This window comes from Apaloderma vittatum, unplaced genomic scaffold, assembly GCF_000703405.1.
Source record: "Apaloderma vittatum isolate BGI_N311 unplaced genomic scaffold, ASM70340v1 scaffold40479, whole genome shotgun sequence".
Taxonomy (NCBI): Eukaryota; Metazoa; Chordata; class Aves; order Trogoniformes; family Trogonidae; genus Apaloderma; species Apaloderma vittatum.
In genome coordinates this window covers 1-21,729 of record NW_009736525.1, presented here as the reverse complement: position 1 = coordinate 21,729, position 21,729 = coordinate 1, and the positions used below count along the sequence as shown (strand labels likewise).

General features: G+C 48.8%; 2 protein-coding genes across 2 annotated transcripts; one reads left to right on the top strand and one right to left on the bottom strand.

Annotated features, from left to right (window-relative positions):
• Positions 1–1,026: 1,026 nt before the first annotated feature.
• On the top strand, positions 1,027–9,148 carry SLC16A8 (solute carrier family 16 (monocarboxylate transporter), member 8). The gene is made up of 5 exons (XM_009876994.1): positions 1,027–1,080; positions 3,744–4,048; positions 4,554–4,697; positions 5,258–6,121; positions 8,363–9,148. Exons 2-5 carry the CDS (start codon positions 3,820–3,822, stop codon positions 8,755–8,757), a joined length of 1,632 nt encoding a protein of 543 aa, XP_009875296.1. The 5' UTR covers positions 1,027–1,080; positions 3,744–3,819; the 3' UTR covers positions 8,758–9,148.
• Positions 9,149–12,862: 3,714 nt separating this feature from the next.
• On the bottom strand, positions 12,863–21,189 carry PICK1 (protein interacting with PRKCA 1). The gene is made up of 12 exons (XM_009876993.1): positions 21,097–21,189; positions 20,223–20,334; positions 19,625–19,753; positions 19,435–19,501; positions 18,064–18,153; positions 17,592–17,645; positions 17,430–17,492; positions 16,965–17,098; positions 16,112–16,204; positions 15,049–15,099; positions 13,429–13,573; positions 12,863–13,177 (listed from the first exon to the last, which is right to left on the bottom strand). Exons 1-12 carry the CDS (start codon positions 21,135–21,137, stop codon positions 12,927–12,929), a joined length of 1,230 nt encoding a protein of 409 aa, XP_009875295.1. The 5' UTR covers positions 21,138–21,189; the 3' UTR covers positions 12,863–12,926.
• Between the last annotated feature and the right edge of the window lie 540 nt (positions 21,190–21,729).

The window sequence follows — 21,729 nt, the reverse complement described above, 5'->3', positions numbered from 1 at the left end:
AGCCAGAGGAAAACAGGCTGAGTGGGGGATTAGCTCTCTGGTGAGGACATAGTTGCCCGAAGGAAGGAGCGGGGTCACAAGAGACCCTACATCGGGTACTGGACTCCTGCAGGCATCGCCCCGCACCTGGCTGACAACATGGCCACCATGGAGCAAAGAGCTGGTGGGACCATCTAACTGGGCACCCTCGAGCCAGGAATTGGCAGCCAGAGGGAGAAGAGAGGGCTGCTGAGGGGTCCGCTCAGCCCCTGCACAGGAGGTCGTCGCTTCATTGCACAGGTCAGTGGCGTGGAGAGATGCCTGCACCCTCGGCACCGGCCACCAGCGAGACAGCTCGTCCCAGGGCCTGTGCTCATTCAATTCTCTAACAAATGTTTTCCCAGGGTGTTGTCTGTGGTCTGGGGAGGCTGGTGGCATGAACTGTAGCCCTTGCATTTAATAAACCGACCCCCGCCACCTCCATACTGTGTGGAAGTACTAGGAGCCACCCTAGCATTTATGTGGATCCTCCTGGATGTAGCTTGCCTGGTACGCTGGGGCTCTGCTGGGCATCATCCCGCACAGGCTGTTCTGTGCTCTCTGTGCATCCACAGGGACTGGCAGACATGGCTGAACCTGCCATGGCCTTCACTCTCCCAAACTGGGCTTGTGAATTCCAGTGTCAGCACAAACCTGCTCTTGGCACCCACCTGCAGCAGTGCCATCTCTGACCCACCCACCTGTGATGCACGGGAAAGGGCAGGTGCCTGTGCTGATGAGCTTTTAGGTGCAAGTGAACTTACATGTGGTATTTTTACCTATGAATAAAGCTCCTTAACTGAGGAGAAAATAATAGCAAGCTGTACAGTGTGCAAAGGCAGGTGCAGGGAACAAGGTATGACTACCGCGCGCAGCCGTGAGCAGAAGAGCTGGCATATGTGCCGTGGTGTTAGGAACAAGGCAGCTCTGAACTGCCTGACTTAAAGCTGGGATAATTCTCCAGTAGAGCTATGCTAGAGCATATTGGCTTTGGAGGTTCCTCCTTGAGTGAACTCCTCTGGTACACCTCATCTTATTCAGCCAACATCTAGCAGCAGGCAGGTAAAAGTGCTTTCATGCCTTGCTGTACAGTTCTGTAGCACCAAGAAAGTACTACTTGCACAAGTACCCATCCAGATACAAACTCAGACACTACCATGTATTTTTATCCAACAGGCTCTTCAAAATCAGATGCTGTTGAGTCATCATCGACAGGCTACAGAAATCTCTGAAGGGCCTAGCACAGATGAACAAATATTTTCTTGATAGGAAGCTGGGGGAGGGTAGAAAAAAGATTAATTGCAATGGTTTTATTGCTTCATTTCATTTGTGGTGCAGGACGAGATCAAGAAGAGTGAGACAGGGAGAGGAGCTTGGATAAAAAGGCTCAGGGTACGTCTAGCTACATTCATTCTTATTTGAAGTATCTCTGCACAGCAGATAGTGCAGTGGTGGAGCACCAGGACTAGTTGAGAGATCACTGTGGTTCTGCAGCAGGTCACCTTTTGTACAGCTGTACCTTGCTTGTCAGTCAGGTGGAGCTGGGAGAGGAGCAGCGGGCAGGTAATGGCAGAATCTGAGCTGAGCTCAGTCTGGCTCTCTCGGTGCCAGTGATCCAGATAATGCTGGAAAGGGTGTGAAGGGAAAGGGGTGGGTGTCTGGAGAATGGATAATTATCTTTTCTTCCTTGCAATGATTCTTTCCCTTGAAAATGTCATTATAGCACCCTGTTCTCAGTTCATGCCTCTGCCCCTTGCCACAGTCCTTGAGACCCGGGACGGTGGGGAGAGAATGGAGTAGCCTATGCAGCTCCTGTTGTTCAGCCTCAGAGCTGTTAGGATACGGCCATCCCAAAGAGCTGTCCCAATCCATACTCAGAGCCAGATCCTGCTTCCTTTTGTCATGGCTGACGGGGTCCCGAAGGTTTGGGGAGCTCTGCATCAGGGACCTGTAGTGGTGGCAGATGACTGGGTGCTGCAGTGAACAATTTCTCCCTGCATTTTCAGAAGCAAGTGTCCCCTGGGAAGGGGAAGGAGGGATATGGCTGGTGACTCTTACCTCACCCTTCCCTCCACAGGTCAGCCTTGGCTTGGGCACCTGACTAAAACCAACAAGACAAGACCGTTTTCTGCCACCTCACGTTGATGCACTGTGGGTGTTGGTGTCATGTCACTTACTGAGGGGTCCAGAACTGACCTAGTTGTCTTTAAAGTTACTCCTTCAGCATTCCCTAAACTAGAGTTTCAGACTGCTCTCAGAACAATTCCCAGCCTTATTTACAGCCTTTGCTCTGCATGCTGAAACTCCTGCAACCTAAGAAAGACCAGTCACTCTCCTTTTCTTCAAGGTTCAGGGGTGTCCTGGGGTAGGACCATCTCTTGCCAAACAAGACCCCTTTACCTGGGTTCTGTCCCAACTTGTGCCGTCCATGCTTTTGCTAAAATGATTCGCACTTTATTGTGCAGAGCAATGGCAGCTATGGGAATTAGGTGAGGTTGTCCCTGTTGCTTGGAGGACACAAAGAGGAACTTCCTTGAGAAATACACCCAAATCCAAAACTCCCAGGTGCCACTCCTGTGTGCCCCATCCATAGAAGTGTCCTGGCCCTCTTGGCAGTCTCCAGTCAGTATGTGACTGCTGGCATTTTCCACACCTGCTGGTGCCAAGGGATGGGAGCATTGCCACCGTCTCATAGTTCTTCAGCCAAGGGAGCTGGGGAGGAGGTAGGACTCATGTTGGGAGCGCACGGCCAGCAACACGGTGACAGGGCAAACTGGACCCCACAAAGCCCCCTTGATTTCTAATACTACTTAGGGGAGCATCTATAACCAAAGTCCAGTGACAGTTTTGCATACAGATGTGAAAATAAGCCTGGCTGACTAAGAAAGTGAGGCCAATGGTGCTGGAAGAAATATGGCAGAGACTTGGTGCCTAGGGGAGAAATGAGAAAAACATCCCCACAGCAGCCAACTGGAGCAAAATTCTTGGGCAGCTTAAGAGCCCCAAGAGCGACTCACAAGACATCCCCTCTAATTCCCTTCTTCTCCCCCCCACTTAGGCTTTGTTCCAGCCCCTCTGTGTAGGTACAGAGCCCTAATCTCTCTGGCATGCAAATAACCAGTGGTTTGCCATGCTCTCCCCCTTCACCTATTTCCCAAATCTGGCCCCTCACAGCAGGGAATGGAGGACGAGGGCCCTGGGGCCTCCCAGAGGAAAACACAGCGGGCTTGATAGATCTCCTGTGCCTCACTTGTGGAGGCTTCTGTAACAGGGCAGGTCCTGGAGGGCTCTTGACCGGAGCAACAGGGACAGGAGAGGATCAAAGAAAGATCTTGGGAGCTGAAAGAGGTTCACATTGCTGGCTCTCATCTCACACCAGCCTGCAGGCAAGGCTGGATATGGAGCAAATGGAGTGCTGCAGATCCTGGTGGCTCACCACGTCAGGTGCACTTCTCCAGTCTCAGCTGGGAGCTGTAGCCCTGCTTGGCTGCATCTGACCAGGGGTCAAGCAGCTGTGAGCTGCCCCAGACTTAGGGGGAGCTTTTCACCTCTGCCCAGCTGTGGCTTGCCCTTGCATCCTGAAGCCATCCTGCTTTGCCTGGCAGGATGAAGGTGCAGAGAGAGAATGTGATTTGCCCAGGGAGGTTCTCAGGGCTCAGAGGTAATAGGCATGAAGAGAAACCTTGTGGTAAATGTTTGCCTACTTTGCTTTTCTCTTCTTGCAGCACCTGGAGATTTCTTACTTGCTCTCTCTGTTTGTCTACCTCCACCCGGCCTGCCTTTCACCTCCCAGGCTAGACGATGGGGAGACCTGACCCAGAGGAAGGGCAGCTCCCAGCTCCCGTGAAGCCTCCAGATGGTGGCTGGGGCTGGATTGTGCTCCTTGGCTGCTTCGTGATCACCGGCTTCTCCTATGCCTTCCCCAAAGCCGTCAGTGTCTACTTCAAGGAGCTCATGAAAGATTTCCATGTGGGCTACAGTGACACAGCCTGGATCTCCTCCATCATGTTGGCCATGCTCTACGGGACAGGTGATGCTTGGACATACTACATCCTCCCCAATTTCTGCTTTTCCTGCACTGCTACAGGCCCAGACCATGTCCCCATAGGCTTGCCCCACGCTCACTGGCCTAGTTACGAACCGACATGCAGAATACAATGACCCCACCACTTTTCTTCTAGAAGCGTGCTGCATTTCATGGCTCTGTTTCCTCTGCCCCAGGAGACCTCAGGGGTCATCCCACCTGCCTCTCGGTTGACACAAGGTTTTCTCCCATTGCTGAAGTGCTGCCTCCATCCCACCAAGCCCTTCTTGTTCCCAGGGAACTGGGGGCTGAAGGCAGGACAAAGCAGAGGTCTCCACAGCTTCTCTCCCTTGGCAAGGCACAGTGAACATGTATCTAAGCAGCCAGGTAGTGATCTCCATCATTAGGGTTTCATCTTTGTTGAGTGTCCTGCTTGGGCTGGCTGCCCCTTCCCAGTTGTCCTGTCTCCTTCTGGTCTCCTACTCTATCTAACTCCTCTGTTTCCTCCCAGGACCAGTATGCAGCATCATGGTGAACCAGTTTGGCTGCCGCCCTGTAATGCTCATCGGTGGGCTGCTAGCTTCCTCTGGGATGATCCTGGCATCTTTTACCACCAATATCATTGAGCTCTATTTGACAGCTGGCGTGCTGACAGGTGAGAACCCCAGGAGTCGAGATAGGGGGAACAAAAACTTACCAGGGGAAGAGCCAAGACCATGTTGTATCTCCCTTTAGCATTGCCATGTCTAGCACCAAGTCTCCCCTCACGTCTTTGCGTCTGCCCACAGGAAGCACCTCGTCCTGAACCTTACACTTGAGGGAGATGCATCTGCTGGCTCTAAACAGGCAGGGCCTGTGGCTGAGAGGAGAGGGACAGCAGAAACATATATGATGCTCGGTGATCATGGCAACTGGAGTGGCATCAGTATATAGTGGTAGGGGAGAAAGGCAAAATCCCTGTTAAGGCACAGGTCCTGTCTAAACATGGCCACAGCTACCTGATTCAAAGACACATCAGGTAAACAGGCTGAGTTAGCTCATGTTCATAGGGGGACAGCCCACCAACATGAAGGAGTAGAGGCTTCTGAGGAACATGTGAATCCCATCGTTGGATTTTAGGACTAGGATAGTTTGAGGGGAGTTTTCAGCTTGTTGCAATACACATCTCATGTTTTTGCACTCCCTGTCTCTTTCCTGGCTCTCACCCTTGTGTAGGTCTGGGTATGGCGTTGAACTTCCAGCCCTCACTGATCATGCTGGGCACCTACTTTGACAAGCGTCGGCCTCTTGCCAATGGACTGGCTGCCGCTGGGAGTCCTGTCTTCCTTTCCTCCCTCTCTCCACTGGGGCAAGTGCTGCTGGAGAAGTTTGGTTGGCGAGGAGGGTTCCTTATCATGGGGGGCCTGCTGCTTAACTGCTGCACTTGCGGGGCAGTCATGAGACCCCTGGACATGGGCATGAAGCGGAAAATGGGGAAAGCTCAGGACAAATATGAAGCCAAGGAGATGCTGCCCATAGGAGGGAAATCAGAGGAGGGAGTCAGCACCACTGATGGAACCAAGAAAACAAAGAAAATCAAGAAGAAGCCCAAGAAAGGAAAGAAGCTTCTGGATTTTAGTATCTTTTCCAACCGAGGGTTTATCATTTACACTATTTCAAAGTTCATCCTGGTCTTGGGTCTCTTTGTGCCCCCCATATTGCTGGTCAACTATGCCAAGGACACGGGTGTACCAGACACAGAGGCCGCATTCTTGCTCTCCATCATTGGTTTCATAGACATCTTTGCCCGCCCAGCCTGCGGTATGGTGGCAGGGCTGAAGTGGGTCCGTCCTCACGTGGCATACCTGTTCAGCTTCTCTATGCTCTTCAATGGCTTGACAGACATCTGCAGTGCCAGGGCCAGCAATTACACGGGGCTGGTCATCTTCTGCGTCTTTTTTGGCATCTCTTATGGCATGGTGGGGGCACTGCAGTTTGAGGTGCTGATGGCCATCGTTGGCTCCCAGAAGTTCTCCAGCGCCATCGGGCTGGTCCTGCTTATCGAGGCTTTCGCTGTGCTCATTGGACCACCCTCTGCAGGTAAGCTGAGATCTGAAGTGAGAGCTCCCAGCCTCACTCCATGGACCGCAACACAGAATCTGAGCCGGGACAGGAGATAGCAAGTGGTATTTCTCTCTCTGCCTTGCTCTGAGAGCTGAGTGATGGCAGGATACAGATCTATGCAGAGTGGTCTGACTTCTCATGTCCCTCAATCCAAGCCAGCGGCACTTCCCTTTCTTTCACACTAGAATCCAGATCTCTGTCTTCAGTGCAAATGTTGGAAAAAACATGTTATGTGTAGGGCCAGGCATGTGATGCAGGCAAACATTTCAGAGCCTTAAGCAGGACAAAGTGAGGGTCTTTCATGTTCTCCTTGATGTCCATGATCTTTTGACTGGTGCTGTGAATAAGAGTGTCAATTTGTGTTGACCGTGATCCCAAGGCATAGGCATTTTGGCGTCAATCAAGTCAAAACCGTTTGTAGAGCCACCTGAGGCATTTGCTGGTACACTTTTCTAAGAGGATTAAGACACTCACAGCTTCTCAACCAGACTAGTCTAGGCCACAGTCCCTGGTAGGATCCATGGCCCACATGCAGCTCAGAAATAGGCTGTTCAGTGGGGAGAGACCCTTCATCCAAGAGGCTGATGAAAGATACTGTTAAGTGTCTGATCAGGTCTGAGAAGGCCAGATCACACCAAAGGCTTATTTCCCAATGATCTGAAGTTCCCTGCATGTGCAATTTGTGAGGAAGGGTCGAGGACAGACCATGGGCAAATCCCAGGCAGGAACCGCTTCATTGCTTCCTGAACTCCCTTCCTTCAGCTGCAGCACAGGGGCTAAAGCCCATCAGTGAAAATCTCCTTGTGAATGATCCTTTCCCCAGTGCACACACCACCAGTTATGAGCAAAACCCATCCTCAGCAACCCCATCCATCTCTCAGGCAAAAATCGGTGGCCAAGAGAAGACCCTCTTGATGCTAACATTAGTTCATGTCCCACCTTACAAGCTGAGGGGCAGTTGGCAGTCCCAGGCCAGGAAGGGTCAAGATTTTTGTGCCTCAGAGGCAGCTGCATAGAGATCATGGAGAGAGATGGAGATTGCTCTGAGGAGCAAGGCACACTGCTGGGTGGTGATGGGGGAGATCCCTTAGCCCTCCTGTTTCAGTTCTTCCCTGCCTTGCTACTGTGTGTACCCACATGGTGCAGGGTCACCAAAGAGGAGCCAAGTCGTGATACCAACCTTTCCTCTGAGGTGGGGATACCCACCGCTGCAGGGCCCCCCTGTTGCAGGAAGCTTGAGTGTGCTGGCAAACCCCATGTCTCGGCCTTAGGGTAGCAGTTCTCGGCTGGAAGAAGGGGGTTGAACAAAGTGGCTTTGTTTGGTGTAATCCTCCTGAGCTGCTTCCCGCTCCGTGGGGCTGAGGGGGTTTGGCACAGGATAAGCTGTATGCACACACACACACACACACATATGCACGCATGCGCCGCATGCACACAGGCTCCTCACTCGCCGTCCGGCTTGGGTCAACATTCACCCACCGAGGAATTCGGCACATGCCTCCCATGACTGCTCCAGGAGGCACCACAGCGTGTCCTGGGGGCTGATTTTGGGCCATGCACCTTAGCTGAGCAAGGACTGGGGGAATCACATGTGCAGTCTAGAGCGTGCAGGGACCAGGATGAAGACTCTGGTCACCATGTCACCATCCTGACTGCAGTAGGGTGGTGGCTCAGGCTCCCCAGTACCAGGGACTGGGAACACTCCCTCCAGTGCCAGCCCCAGTGCATTCATAAGACACATTGAGAGCACCTCTTTGGCAGGGAAATCATGAGATATGGGCCAATCAAAGGGACTTCTCTGCCGAAGAGATGTTTCTTCTGCTCTGAATGTTTTCCTAACACAATAGCTTAAGGAATAGAAATGCCTCTCAAATTCTGTTTCTTTTCTGGGACTGGGCAAGCCAAGTCCTCAGAGGCTGATCTCACCTTAGTAAGAAGAAAATGGCCCACCACGACACAAGACCATAACATGAGCGTGTCACAATTATTTAACCTTGTCCAAACATGGGAAAACACCAACCCTGCACTCGTAGAGTGCTTTCCCTGGTGGTACAGTGTGGCTCTTGCCTAGGGTGATTTTTAGATATTCATGCTTCTTGCTCTTCACTTGAAAAATGGGTCATCAGCCAAACGCAGCTGGTGTCTGTCTTTGCTGGGTTGTCCACGTAGGAGTGCCTGAGCTGATGCTAACTGTCTCATTTCTTCTCCAACCACCAGGCCGTTTGGTTGATGCCCTCAAGAACTACGAGGTAATCTTCTACCTGGCAGGCTCAGAGGTGGTGCTCTCTGCTCTCTTCCTGGCCATGGCCACCTACTGCTGCCTGAACCGAGGGAAGAAGAAAGACCCTCCCCCGGAGAAGAACCCTTCTGCGGGCGGTGGGAGCGACACCGAGGAAGCAGAGTCCGATGTGCAGGAAGCTGAGGAGCACAGCAGCGACAATCACCAGCTGGCCCACAGCACTGATAACGCCGTAGTGGCGGCCAGTGAGGAGGCCAACCACATGGCAGAGGAGCAGAGCGGGGAGGGTGGTGGGTGTCCTGAGGGGGACGGGGAAATGTTGGCACGAGACAACTGCAACATTGACCAGATGGTGGAGAGGGACAGGTTTTAGCCAGAGCAGAAGAACAGGGATATTATAAAACTGGCCTTGTTTGCATGCACCTCAACGTGGAAGGGTACATGAGATATGGGGTGGAGGAAGTTGAGACAAAACCAGATGTAAGAGGTGAGAGGAAGAGGTATAAGAATAGCTGGTCCTTATGTACATATGTCCACATACCTAGCCAGTGATATGTCTACTTGCATCCTGCACCCATGCTGGTACAACACAGGCTCAGAGCAGCCTAAACACACACACAAAAAAATAAATTTAAAAAAAAAAATTCTTCTTTCCTCACTCCCAAACCAGCCCTGGAGAAAGTCTTTTGAAGAGGCTGCCAAGAACACTCTTTTCCTTCTGCATTGTCACAATACAGAACACAAACAATTAGAGACTCTTTATAATCATATCTGGTAACACTTTGGTCTGGTGTGTTTCCTCTGCCCCACTGCCATGGTGGGGACAGTGCCAGGCCAGCTGGCGGTGGGGTTGGAAGGTGGTGGTGGATCATCTGGACCACCTCCAGCTGTGCAGCCAGCACGGCAGGGGGGGAGACACTGCGGTCCCTGCAACACCTCCCTTGGGCACTGCCAAACCTGTGGGGCACAGGCTCCAACCACCTGCATCCGAAGCATCTTTCGTGGGCGGTAAAGTGGGGACAGCAACACATGATGCCACTTTGGCAAGCAGAGAAGCGCTGGGTTAAAGGCTGCTGCTGAGGTGCAAGAAGAAGACATCTAAGAAAAGACTAATGCCATTAGGTGAGCAGCTATGAGACGGAGCCTTGCTCACAGGAATAGCAGCGAGCCAGTTTTATCTAGGCTGAAGTGAGTCCTGTTGACGTATGAAGGGAACAACTTGACCCCTGTGGGGGGTGAGGGTTTCAGGGCAGGTAAACGTGTCCCAAGTGCAGGAACGGCACCGGATGCGTGTGCGTTTTCCGTTTAAATAGAGAAAGCCCTGTTACATAAAGGAATCAAAGGTAAGGCAGAAGGACAAGCCCCAGCCCCTGGGTGCCACTAATGAGGGTGCTGGAGCACGTGGTAAGGCAGGCATGACCCTCTCACTCCCATGACAGCGGTGGATTTCTAGATTCGGAGAGGTCAACCTTCCCTGGCATGCTTAAACCACTCCTAATCTGCTTTAGGACAGGATCTTTTATAAACACCTCTGGCCAAAGCCCTTTCTTCCGGTTTCCTGAACTGCTTCACCTCAGGGGCCCCTGGGGGGGGACCTGTGACTGTAGCAAGGGATCAAAAACCAAGCAGAGGGCTTCAGGGAAGGCAGTTCATGGGACCGTCAAAATAGGTGTTACAAATTAATGGGCAATGGGCAAGGCATGCAGGACCCATAAAACCATTTAAACCCAGAAGAGGTGTGGGGACAGGAAGGGAAGGGTTTCATTCTAGATGCTCCCAAGCAAAGAGCAGCTCATGATGAGCAAAACAAAGTTGCTGAGGAATGTTAGTTTAAGAAGAGGCATGAGAATGGTAAATTGGAGGGGAGAAGGCAAACCCCAATGGGGGCTGTGCCCTGTCCCACCGTGGCCAACAACACCATGGTTAGGTCTGATTGTGAGCCAGTCACAGTAGTGACTTGGGGCTTTTTCCTGTTTAACCCTTCTTAGAAATGTCCCCAATCAGACTGAGCACCATGAGCTACCCCAGCTGCAAAGCTCTGGGAGAACGAGGAGTGACAAAGGGCAGTGAAGCCCTGTAGGTTCATTCACTCGCTACTCCCTGCAAGGTGGGATCACTATTTCTGCTCTGCTGACCACATTGCTCCACAGCTCTTTCCCCACACCCTTGTCTGCCCCAGGCCCGGTTTCCCTTATTCACCAATACTGCCCTCCTCCAAGAAGCAGCTCCACAGAGGTCCGAGGTCCACAGAAGTCCAAGATCCACATCGTGAAAGCAACTGCTCTTGTCAGCATTGGGGAAGGTTGCTAGAACAAGGTCCCCTCTGTTTCCTTGTCACCATTTCCCACTAAGCCTCCCTCTCTGAAATCATTTCCCAGAAGCACGTAAAAGCCCTTAAGGTATGAGATTTCTCTACAGGGGGGGTTATGAGACACCCAGCCCTTTTCCTGCCCCCCTACCAGTGAGGCTGCAAAAAAACTTGCACGTTTGCCTTCCAGGCAGGCTCCACTGAGGAGTTTTCCCTGTTCCTCTTAACTGCTCCCGTATTTTGGCACAAGAAACAGCTGTGAAAGAGGATCAGGGACTTAAGCATCAGCTCAAGCGTGTGATGCAACAGCTGAGCCATGGGGAGAAGCTGACCCTGGAGGGGTGCAAGGACCGAGGCAACAGGTGGCTTTACAAGGTTGGTGTCCTCCTGACAAGCCAAGATGCAGAGGAGCTCGTATGACATGGGGCCTTTCCATGGCATTTATAAGCCTCCTCCTCTGGAAGCCTGTGCTGCAGTGGTCACTGTAGATTGGTACAGAGAGTAACCACCAATACCAGCAAGAAAAAGAGAACAGCCAGCACGACACCCGTCTTCTCATCATCATATTTTAAGATTAAAACCAATGCAAGATGAACAAACAAAACTCTAAAGAGAAGCCATGAAGGAGAGGAAACAAAATGTCACACTTTTCTTTATTAGAGACAAGAGTCACTACATCGGAGTCTGTTTAAATCTTCCAGAGCAGCTTGACCATGGATGGCTTTCTTCCAGGCACCCACAGAGATGAAAACAATTCAAAGAAAAAAAAAAATAAACCAAACATCTCGATCATAAATTAATGCTCTTAAATAAAATCTCTCACTACCACTAGAATGCAATGACAGAGAAGTCAAACCCCTTGTCTCCCAGAAGCACACCACTCCTGGCTAAAATAGAAAGTGCCATCTGCATCTGGGATCAGCCCACAGGGATGGAGGGAGGGAGAAAAGCGAAGGGAGGAAAAAAGCAGCCTCACTTACCTTGGGGTTTTCCTTTCCCCTCTTCCTTTGTGCCAGGGAATGGGATGTGAGCTCCTGCTTCTGGCTGGCCCAGAGGCAGCAGAGGCCGTGCAGAGTGGAGAGCAGGAGGTGGCACACCCTTCCCACTTTGCATTAAAAAAACTCTCAAAGCTCCTGCCTATGGGCCATGGCCTCCTCTCCCCACAAGGCTGCCTGTCTCTCCTCCGTAATTTAAGGGTGGGACATCTCCTATACGGTTCTAAGGTGGCTCCTCCTGGCCCCTGAGCAAGGGAAGAGTGTGCAGAACTGGCTGCACATTTAGTTATTTTCCATCGCAAGTAGCCGTAGGAGAGGAGAAAGAGGAGAAAGACGCAGAGGAAATGCATGTGGCCTTGCAATCATTCCCAGGAACCCGTCACGTTCACCTCGGTATCTCAGCTGAGTAGGAGGACTCCTTCCCAAAGCAGATCCCTCCTTCCCTCAGGGAAGGGCAGAGCCAAATCCTGCAGGACTCTAGTCCCGGGGTGTAGCTATGGAGTGTGTGTGGTAGCCAGGGGAAGAGACTTCTAAACCTTTGCAGTAGGGTTGCAGCAGCCCAGCACGCCAGCCCCTGTTTCGAGAGCTTCGCCCAGCCCCTTGGTTTGGGGGGTGGTGATGAGATCACATGTACCACCACCGGCTCTAGGCATCAGTTCAGACTTGCTCCTGTTCCATAAGAAGAATGGCACAGAGTGCTGGGAGCGATTGTCCAACAAAAATCAGTCCTGCAGCCCCTAGAGACAGATGTAAGAGACAGAGGAAGCTTAAATTAGGCTTCAAGACAGTGAGCAGGGAGTTGAAGAAAACAATGTTGGTGGCTAACACTTCCCCATCGCAGAAGGGGAGCGCAGAAGGGGGCCGTTCGCACCATTTGTAATCATCTCCAGGTGTTGAGCAGGCTTCCCCACGTGCCAGAGGGGAGCAGCACACCCCATACGTGCTCAGCAGCGTCCTGTTTGCACACAGTCACATGGCAGTGTGGATTTTCCTCCCCAACCTCAGTACCTGAGCTGGGCAGCAGAAGTTCTTGGGGGGAAAGAGGAATATCCAGGAAAATAAGCAAGGGACGAGAGAGGAAAGCAGAGGCTGGTCCCAATCCAACCAGCTACCCCCACCCAAAGCAGAGGAGGAGTCCCAGGCTGGACACACACAGAAGTCACGGAGGACGAATCGCCACATGAAACACATGTTTTTACAACAGTCTGTAAAGTCTTTCCCCTGGCCAGGCCGGCACACTCAGGCATCATCAATGAGCTTTTCACCATTGGTGTCCTTCCCACTACCCTCTCTCTCACTTCCTCCTCCTCCTTCTTCTTCTTCTTCTGCCCCATCTGTGTATGTGTCCTTCTGCCCGTAGTTGAGGGTAGTGCGGGCAAGGTCCACCTCGATGGGAAAGACATCCGCATCTCGGAGCACGGCATAGCAGTCATCGTAGTACTTGGACATGGTGGAGACAAAACGTTGGAGCTGGAACACAATGTCCTGCACTGTAGTGGAGACAAGTTGGCAACAAATGAGGCAAAAATGCTCTTCACAGAAGAGCGCGAAGGCTGTGATCGAGCCTCTCTGGCCAGTATTAGCTAGAGTCCCCTATGAGTTAATCCCTTTCGGGCCCCAAGAGCAGGTGTCTCGGGCACAGTCACAAAAAGGGTTCTTCAGCAAAGACTTGTGAGTTAAGACACAGGAGGAGCGTCAAGGCCTTACCCCATCAGGAGCTAGACACAGTAGCGGTACTCACCGTGTTTCTGGTCCAGGAGCTCTATTTTCTCTAGCACATCCTTCCTCATCTTGGCAAAGCGCGTGCGAGCCTCCTGCCGGCAACGTAGGATAAGGCGGTATTCATAGTTCCCAGTGCTGACCCGGTAGAGGGGTTCACCCAACGCCTGCCAAAAAACACAGCATTGTTTTAGAGATTCCCATGATGGTGCTTGTATGCAGAGTTTGCCCACTGACGTGGACTCATGATGACCTTGGGTTACTAGGGCCTGCTCAAGCTCACTGGAACTGCAGTCAGCACGAGACACAAGGAACACTGAGCTGCACCAACAAACCGGCAGCCAAAGGGGCTGCTCTGAAGGCCAAATACGTGACAACCACTGTAAAGAAAAGCATCGCTGCTAAGCAATGACAAAAGGAGAGGCACCTTTCAACCCAGCATGGAGAAGTGGAATGGCTTCTGACCTGAACTATGTTGACAGGCACTGTGAATAAACAAAGTCTAGGGTCTCAGGGATATATGAATTTACACCAATCACACAAGAACTTTCGCCCTCCTCCGCAAGCTGAGTCTTATATGGATCGTGTAACGTATTGAACATCTACATGGGGAACCCTGTGGTATCTACAACCACCCAGACACAAAGTTGGAAAACAGCAGGGAGGGATCTGTCCTGCAAAACAGTTTGGAGAGAAAGAGGTCAGGCCTGTCAGTAAAACAGCCTTCTTCTCTTGCACCTGTGAACATAACATACATAAAAATCCATTACAGACCTCGGGTTGGTAACGCACACTGCATGCACCACAACCCATGGATGGTTACTTTGCTTAGCAAGACTGAAATTCTTGCCCTCCCATTTAGCAGGAAAGATAATACAATTAAATGTTGTGTTATGAGAGTTGTACTCCTTCCTGGCACTGGGAACGTGGCATACTAGAAAGTCAAATTCCTGCTCTGAGATCAATACCTAGGATAAAACAAGATTTACTTTAATGCAGAGAAACTGGGCATGTAGAGGATACCCTTAGCTATCTTAAACACAGCTGTTAAGGATTAGTTGTAAAACTCCAAACCAGATGGAAAACTGTTAACACAGAATGCTGCCAGATTTATTTTTAAATTTTCTGATTTTAAACTGCCTACTTTCAGGAAAAAACATACTGCTAAGAGACATCCTTAAATCAATTTTCCTCAACTACAAATGCAGCTTTCACATGTGTTTTGCTGGAGAAGCTAAACCTCCATTTCTCAGCAACAAGTCCAGAATTAACAATAAGCCGTACACTACACACAAATGGAATCTGTGAAGGTAACACCTTAATCCTCCTTAGACAAGCTAATATTACTTAAACATTGAGACAGGCAACCACCAAGCAAACAAGCTGCAGAAGAGACATCTGGTCCCTCTACTACTCCACAGCACCAGCAATTCACGATGGCAGTTCCTAGTGATATTTCCTAGGGAGCATTTCAGGATCTTCAATTTCTAACAAGTTAAGAACAAAAGTTTGTAATTCTTAGGATGAACTCACTGGCTGGGATGCACACAGGCACAGAAGTGCTTTTGCAATGACAAGGCAGCTCACAGAGGGAAGCTGCAGAAACAGAGTCTGTGGTCACTGCCACAGTACCGGTACTCACAATGCAGCTGTATTCTTCATCGTCCATCTCTTTGACTTTCAGGCAGTAAGACTTCACAGGATTAAAAAAAAAGGGAAAAAGCAAAATAAGAAGGAAATATTAAAAGAAGCAATTCCACCATCACCCAGAGCCACAGGGTTGTACCCGTTTCAAGCCTTCCTTCAATGCTGTAGCTAGGGACACTGGGGAAAGCATGATGGGATCGGAGTATATTAAACATCCCAGGTGGAAAGAAAATCTATTTAGAGAAAGATGGGGAGAGAAAACAGTGGAGGAGAGAGAAGGTGCTTATTATTTATATTACAGGAGCAAATACTTTATATTAGTATGACCCAAGAAAGAGAAAAATCCTGTGTCCGTCTACCATTTGGGAAAACACAGTACCCGAAAAGTATGATGAGGGAATAAATAAAGAGGAAGGAAAAAAAAAAAAAAGAATTGTGGGAAGGATTGATGTGGGGAGAGATGCTGCCATATTCACTTGCCTTAGGGCTGCAGCTCCAAATACTTCTCTCGACTGGTAAAAGAAAATAGATTCCCACAGTTATAGAACAGATGCACTTAACAACCGTACCCTTTTTGGATGTCGAAAACAAAGGGTGAGTGGAATGGAGGAGAACAAAAAAAGGCAAAGTCTGTATGAAAGCAAACAGGATTTGACAGTTGTTTAATTTGGCTAAAGAAGGACTATCCAAAACTACCTGAAAAATACAGAATGGAGAGCTACCTGGGGCAGTTCAAGAGCATAAGTTGCATAAGAACTCTTCACAAATAAATAAGGAAATTAATTTGGTCATGTAGAAAATAAGTCATCTGGATTGTGGGAGATCTTTCCTAGCAGGGAGAACTATTAGGTTAAAAGCAGGTGTCTGAACCTGAGTAACTGGCAGTGGACCAAGAACTGGAAAAAACATTGCATTCACATGCACAGATTGTGGAAGGATGGACACGTGATTGTAGAGGCTGTATGTGATCCTCAGGCTATGATTCTATGAAAGTTAATTTCAGTCAGCACTAATCCTTCCCCACCCTCACAAAAAAAAACAACAACCAAGCAGCTCACCAAATATTCAAACTTGACATCCAGGTATTTTTTGATAGTCAGCCTTGTGTCAGGGATGGCTTTATTCAAATACGTATTCAAGTCAGTAAGCATCTGCAAGGCAAACATCCTGTTGCTGAATGGAAGACCTAAAAGCATGACCACAGTTCATCAAGTGCAACCTTCTAACCAGCACAGGTCATGAGACTGCCTCGAGTTAACTCTTTTTTGAACTATTTGAAAGGAAATGTTTGATCTTGACTTCGAATTGAATTGCCATGGCTAGAGCATCCATTACTGTCACTGGCAAGTAGTTCCACTGTTAGAAACGCGTGCTTGACCTCTAGTCTGAATTCATCTTCTTTCAACTCGTTTCCTTTTTGATTGGTCCTGGCAACCACTGTCCCTGATTCAAAGGCCCACTACCCAATATGGCACTCCAAAGCAGTGCTCAAATCAACGTTAAATATTCTCTTTGCTAAACTAAGTGGATGCCTGGGGACTCAAACACATTGACTGCAATCCTTAAATTGTTCCTGGACTGCTTATCTAAACTCTTTTCAAATTTAGTGATATCTTTTAATTATGGGTACCAATATGAGGGAAAGGGCTCTAGGGACTACACTGATCAAACTACCTCCTCATTCCCCCAAAAGAAAAGGGAACGAATATATTCATGTGCAAAAATCAAAGGGATAAGATTTATATATTCACTATGTTACCTCTTAAGTTCTTTAGGAAGAGAGCTCCCTGAAGGAAAGCAGACAAAGACAGTCCTTCCCACAACAAAACACCACACCTTCAAAGACAGACTGCTGTCTTTCTAGGCTCCCCTCTTCTCCAGACCCTTTCCTCCTATGGTTAAATTCTTTACCGGCTTAATTGTTTTCAGAAGGTGAATCCCAAACTTCTCAATGTTGCGATGGGCATCAGCGAACTTCACAAAGGCTTCACTGGCAGCTGGCTGTGGCTCCCGTACACCAATGACAGAGAAAACATCTCCAAATGCTGGATGAGGGTAATAAATACAAATAGATGAAAGAAGTTGGCGCGGGTGAAGAATCTTGCCTCCAGCATAGCTTGTTCCCACAACCTTGCACTCACTGGGAAATGATGCTACATATCCCCTAAAGACCCGAAGCTGGCAGGGCATTTCTTCAGTAACCCCTGTGCAGGGGTTAGCACCACAGCAGCTAATGACAAGAGGGCAGCCCTTCCCAGCTCATTTCTGCAATGCTCAAGTTTTCTTTGGGGAAGAGTATTGCACATGTTAAACACTGACTGCAACTCCTGACACTGGAGGTCAAAGATTTCTGCTCTCTTTGCTCAGACTCTTTACCTCTGTGTGTCTGCGATAGCTCAAAGAAAGCTCTGAGAAGACTCTTGGTGTGCTCTGTCAAGCCTGTGGTGGAAGCCAGAAAAAGCATTTAAGCCATTTCACTGAAACATAACAGAGACATCCTTCCCTCCCACCTGGTGTCTGTTGCGAGACAGAGTTTACCTTTGTATAACTCTGCAGTCCTCTCCAGCTCCTCCAGTCTCTTCACCAATCCATCTGAATGGAAACAAGCATCAGAATACAGAATTGTAACAGTCAAATCCAGGACACAGTCTACAAAAATACCAGTTTCATACCTTGGGTTCAAATTTCCCTCACTTCTTAATGCCTCTCCCTTGGTCCAACATGGGAAGCTTTTAAAATAGCTGCAAACTTAGTGCACAGTGTGGGGTCATCACCTAGCGGCGTTCATTGAGTGGGTCCCTGCTTTAAATTAATTGGACTTTAGCTAACATTTAAACAGCCCCAATGCCAAGATATATCCCTCAGGAAGGGCAGAGGAAATCACAGCAGTGAGACACAGCAGACGGAATCATGAAGGAAAAACGTGGGACATGCAAGTAACAATAAAAAGCAGACAACCACAAGAGGCCAAGTGTTCCCTTAAGAAGACACCCTCCCAGCCACTACTCACCATTGCAAAGTATGGCCCGGCTCAATCCCAAGGCATCCGCTGTCCCCGAGCTCATGTTCTCTACCAGTCGATGCTTTACCTTCTTCAACACTAAAGGCCAAAAGAGAGTTGCAAAACCAGGGTCAGGGTCATTTCCATGGGCGTGAAAAGCTCACTAAGCATAGTTCACTGAACTCTCAGACATTGAATATACTGAACGTAATTTGCTACTGAGGTATCAAGCAGCAAAGGAACACCACAGATACTAGATGTTTGGTCCAGCCGTGCACAGCACTTCCTCTATCTTGCCTATCTGTTGTGCTCTCACATCCTATATGCTTCAATCAACAGAGCTCTGGCACTTCTTTTGCAAGGCTATTCCAATCAATCACTTCACTATAAGCTACCTATACGGTATCTGGAACCAACCTCTGCTTAGGCTACTTCTGTGTTACTTTAACTGAAGTCAGGAGACGAGGCTGAGAGCAAGAAAAACAGGATTTAATGCTCAAAGTTATCCCTTTGCTTACTTTGATCTTCTGAATCTTAGACAAGCCCTTTTGTTGCTCCTTCATTGAATTCATTTCTGTCTTTGGTGGTCATACCCTGTAAATTTACTAGAGACCTCGTTAGAATCAGATTACTCAGCTACATTGATTCAGAGGCAAACTTGCAGGGAGGGGTGCCAAGTGCCTGCAGCATCCAGAACTCAGCTGGAGCCACAGTGTTTGGCATCTCTGGAAAATACCATATTCTCACTGCACATATGCTTCCCTGGAAATCCATGCCAGTTCTCCCCATTTTCCTGAACCCCTGTCAATTCATTAGCACCTTAATCACCATGAAAAGAAATGAAGGCAAAAAAGGATAAATTTTTTTTTTAGGGAAGTGAGAAAAGTAGACCATGCAAAGAAGACAGCTCTATAGGCTTAGCTCAAAACACACATTTTGTTTTAGTAACAAAGCCTCCCCTCTCCCATAAAATTTATGGTATTTCATCACTGTTCTCCAAGCTGCAAAACTGCAACAAGTGTTTTTTGATAGCTGCATTCCTGTGTACAGCTGAAACTCTCAACAGATCAGTGCAACTCACATACGCTAAAAAATAAATAAATTAGTATCTCATTGAGTTTCACCATCCATGCTAAACACGGCACAGAAAAAACAAGTCTCATGCAACAACAGTCAAACCTCGATTTAAGTTCCAAGACTATTTTAGAGAATCAGGGAAGGATTCTTTTAAACCTGTAATTCTCTTTGACAGTATCCAATTGAAAATTACTAAGTTGAGAGGAAGAATGGAACCAGAATTTTATTTCTGTTGTAGCTGGGACCAATCTTCCACTCCTCTGTGTTATTTTAACACTCTAGGGAGAAAGAAACCAGTCTTACCGATATCCAAAGACTTGCCCTGCTTTGGGTCAGCCTGAAGCTTGTTGTAGTGTATTGTCACTTCTCCCTGTAGAAAGAGCAAATCCAAAACTACTGTGCTGACAGCAAGCACCAGTGGCTTCCTTCACTAACGGACAATAAACTGTAAACTACGACCCAGAAGCTCCAGTGGCCCCCTCCTACCTCTCACCTTTACCATCTGTATCATCTTGGCCACCTCCACCTTGGTCTTCCCTTTGACGGACTTCCCATTCACTCCTGTGATTTCATCTCCAGCTGCTACGGTGCCGTCTATGGCTGCTGGAGTGTTATCGAACACCTAGCAGGGAGGAGACAGAGCACAGGGAGTCAAATCAAGAGAGAGTGAAAGGTGAATGCAGGGCTAAAGAACAAAAAAGGGACAATTACATTCCTCCTGTTTAACTACTTTGTTCATGGTGAAGCTGTAGTTCTTCCCTTTTCCTAACTAAGAGGGGGGCTGATCATCTCATTCTCTAGAGAAGTTCCTGCCTCCGGGATGTAGGTCCTCAAGCACAAGATTTCCTGATGTTGAGAACATCTCCTGTGAATTCTATCCTGCTATCCAAGGAGAAGGATAATTTCAGAAGTCTTCATGTAATTCTTCCACGCCTATTGGGTACTAGGGTAAGGAAATGTCCTTCACTGGAAAGGGAGATGATGTGTCCCCCTTTTAGAAAAACAAATAGCAGACGACTCTACACACTTTCCACCTCTCAGGCCAACGCTGTTCTACAAAAAAGGTTTATTCCTCCTCCCCGAGTGCCCACCTGGACGATGTACAGGCAGGGGCAGTACTGTGCCCCTCCCCCAATGCTGATCCCAATCAAGTTCTGAGAGTCCTTCTTCAGGGTCACTGTCCCGGGCACAGTGGGGATCCCCCTACAATGACAAAGAGTGGGCTGAGAAGAACCAGATACAGTCAGGAGAGCCATCTGTGTATGAAACAACTTCGATATCTCAGTCGATACAAGCTGAAAGCATAAGGGGCACTGCATGTTTGAATTCATACATTATCTATCTCTGCCAGCAGAAAGACATTCTGGGCTGTCTTTTTTGAGACTGCAAGAATTAAAGGTGGGAGAGACACTCCCAACCATCACTAGCCACTAAGGAAACACCATCACGTCTTAGAGAATATTACACCCGCTCTTAGCGCTGGCAGGAGAGGAAAACTTGCAGAGCATAAATGAGACGCAAGATGAGTGCACCATGTTAAATTAACCGCTAATCTCATCAAACTTTTACTTGCTCAGGAAATGCTTGTGTCCTCCTCCTTACAGACCTAAGGAGTCAAGAGTTTCTCTCCACTTCTTCTTGCACCTTATTATATTTCCTCTACTATAAATGTGAGCTCTGGCTAAGGTCACTAATTTACAGAAGATCTGTCAGCGTTGCTTTGCAATCGGAAATGCTGGGTAGTCATTGCAGAGCAACAGAAAGCATTCTCCTCTGCTCACCAGCACAATGCCTTGTCCCCAGTCCTCAGAGGGAGCAAGAAATCAGGACTCAACAGCAAGTCTCACCCTTCAGCACACAGCGTCAGAAGCAAGTAAATTTATCTCTTCCCATCAGATCTTGGCTGCAAGGACTATTTCTATTGTTAATAAAAAAAAAACAGGGAAAGGCAAGTGAAATACTCACATCTTATCTTCCTCAATATCATAGTCCAAATCTGCAAACATTGTTTTGGTTAAGTGGAGCTTGTTCGTCTGAAACTGCTTATACCAAACTCCCTGGGAAAAAAAGAACAGAGTAAGTGCCAATAAACCAGTGATTTCAACAGAAAACTGCAGAGAATCAACCCCTTCTATTTTTTTTTAAAAAGTCACATCATGGTCTCTGTTCTTATATCAAAGATAAAAAACATGTCAAGTGTCTCTGATTCTCTGCTCTGAACAAGGCCGAAGAAAGTCCTTAAGTCTGAAGGCTGCGTGTTTCAAACCCGTCAAACGCGCAGCATTTCCAGAGCACAGAACACAATGTGGTCCGTTCTGGAAACTGCTGCTTCCCACGCTCCACCTGTGCCATGGCCGCTAAAGGTACCGGCAGTTTTACCCCCTGCATCCATGAACCATCTCCACTTTCTCCCCGACATCACCGCAAGTTATGTCGCTCATCTCCTGTCTCGGAAGGCCAAGCAAGCCTCGTTATTTCCCCCCTCCCCGCCCTGTTAATTTTCTACGTAATTTCAGAGAGTGATTAGCTGACACATGCTGATTCCTCTTGCCCCTTGCCAGCGCCGACGAGGCGAGGCTGTCACCCACAGCTCCCTGG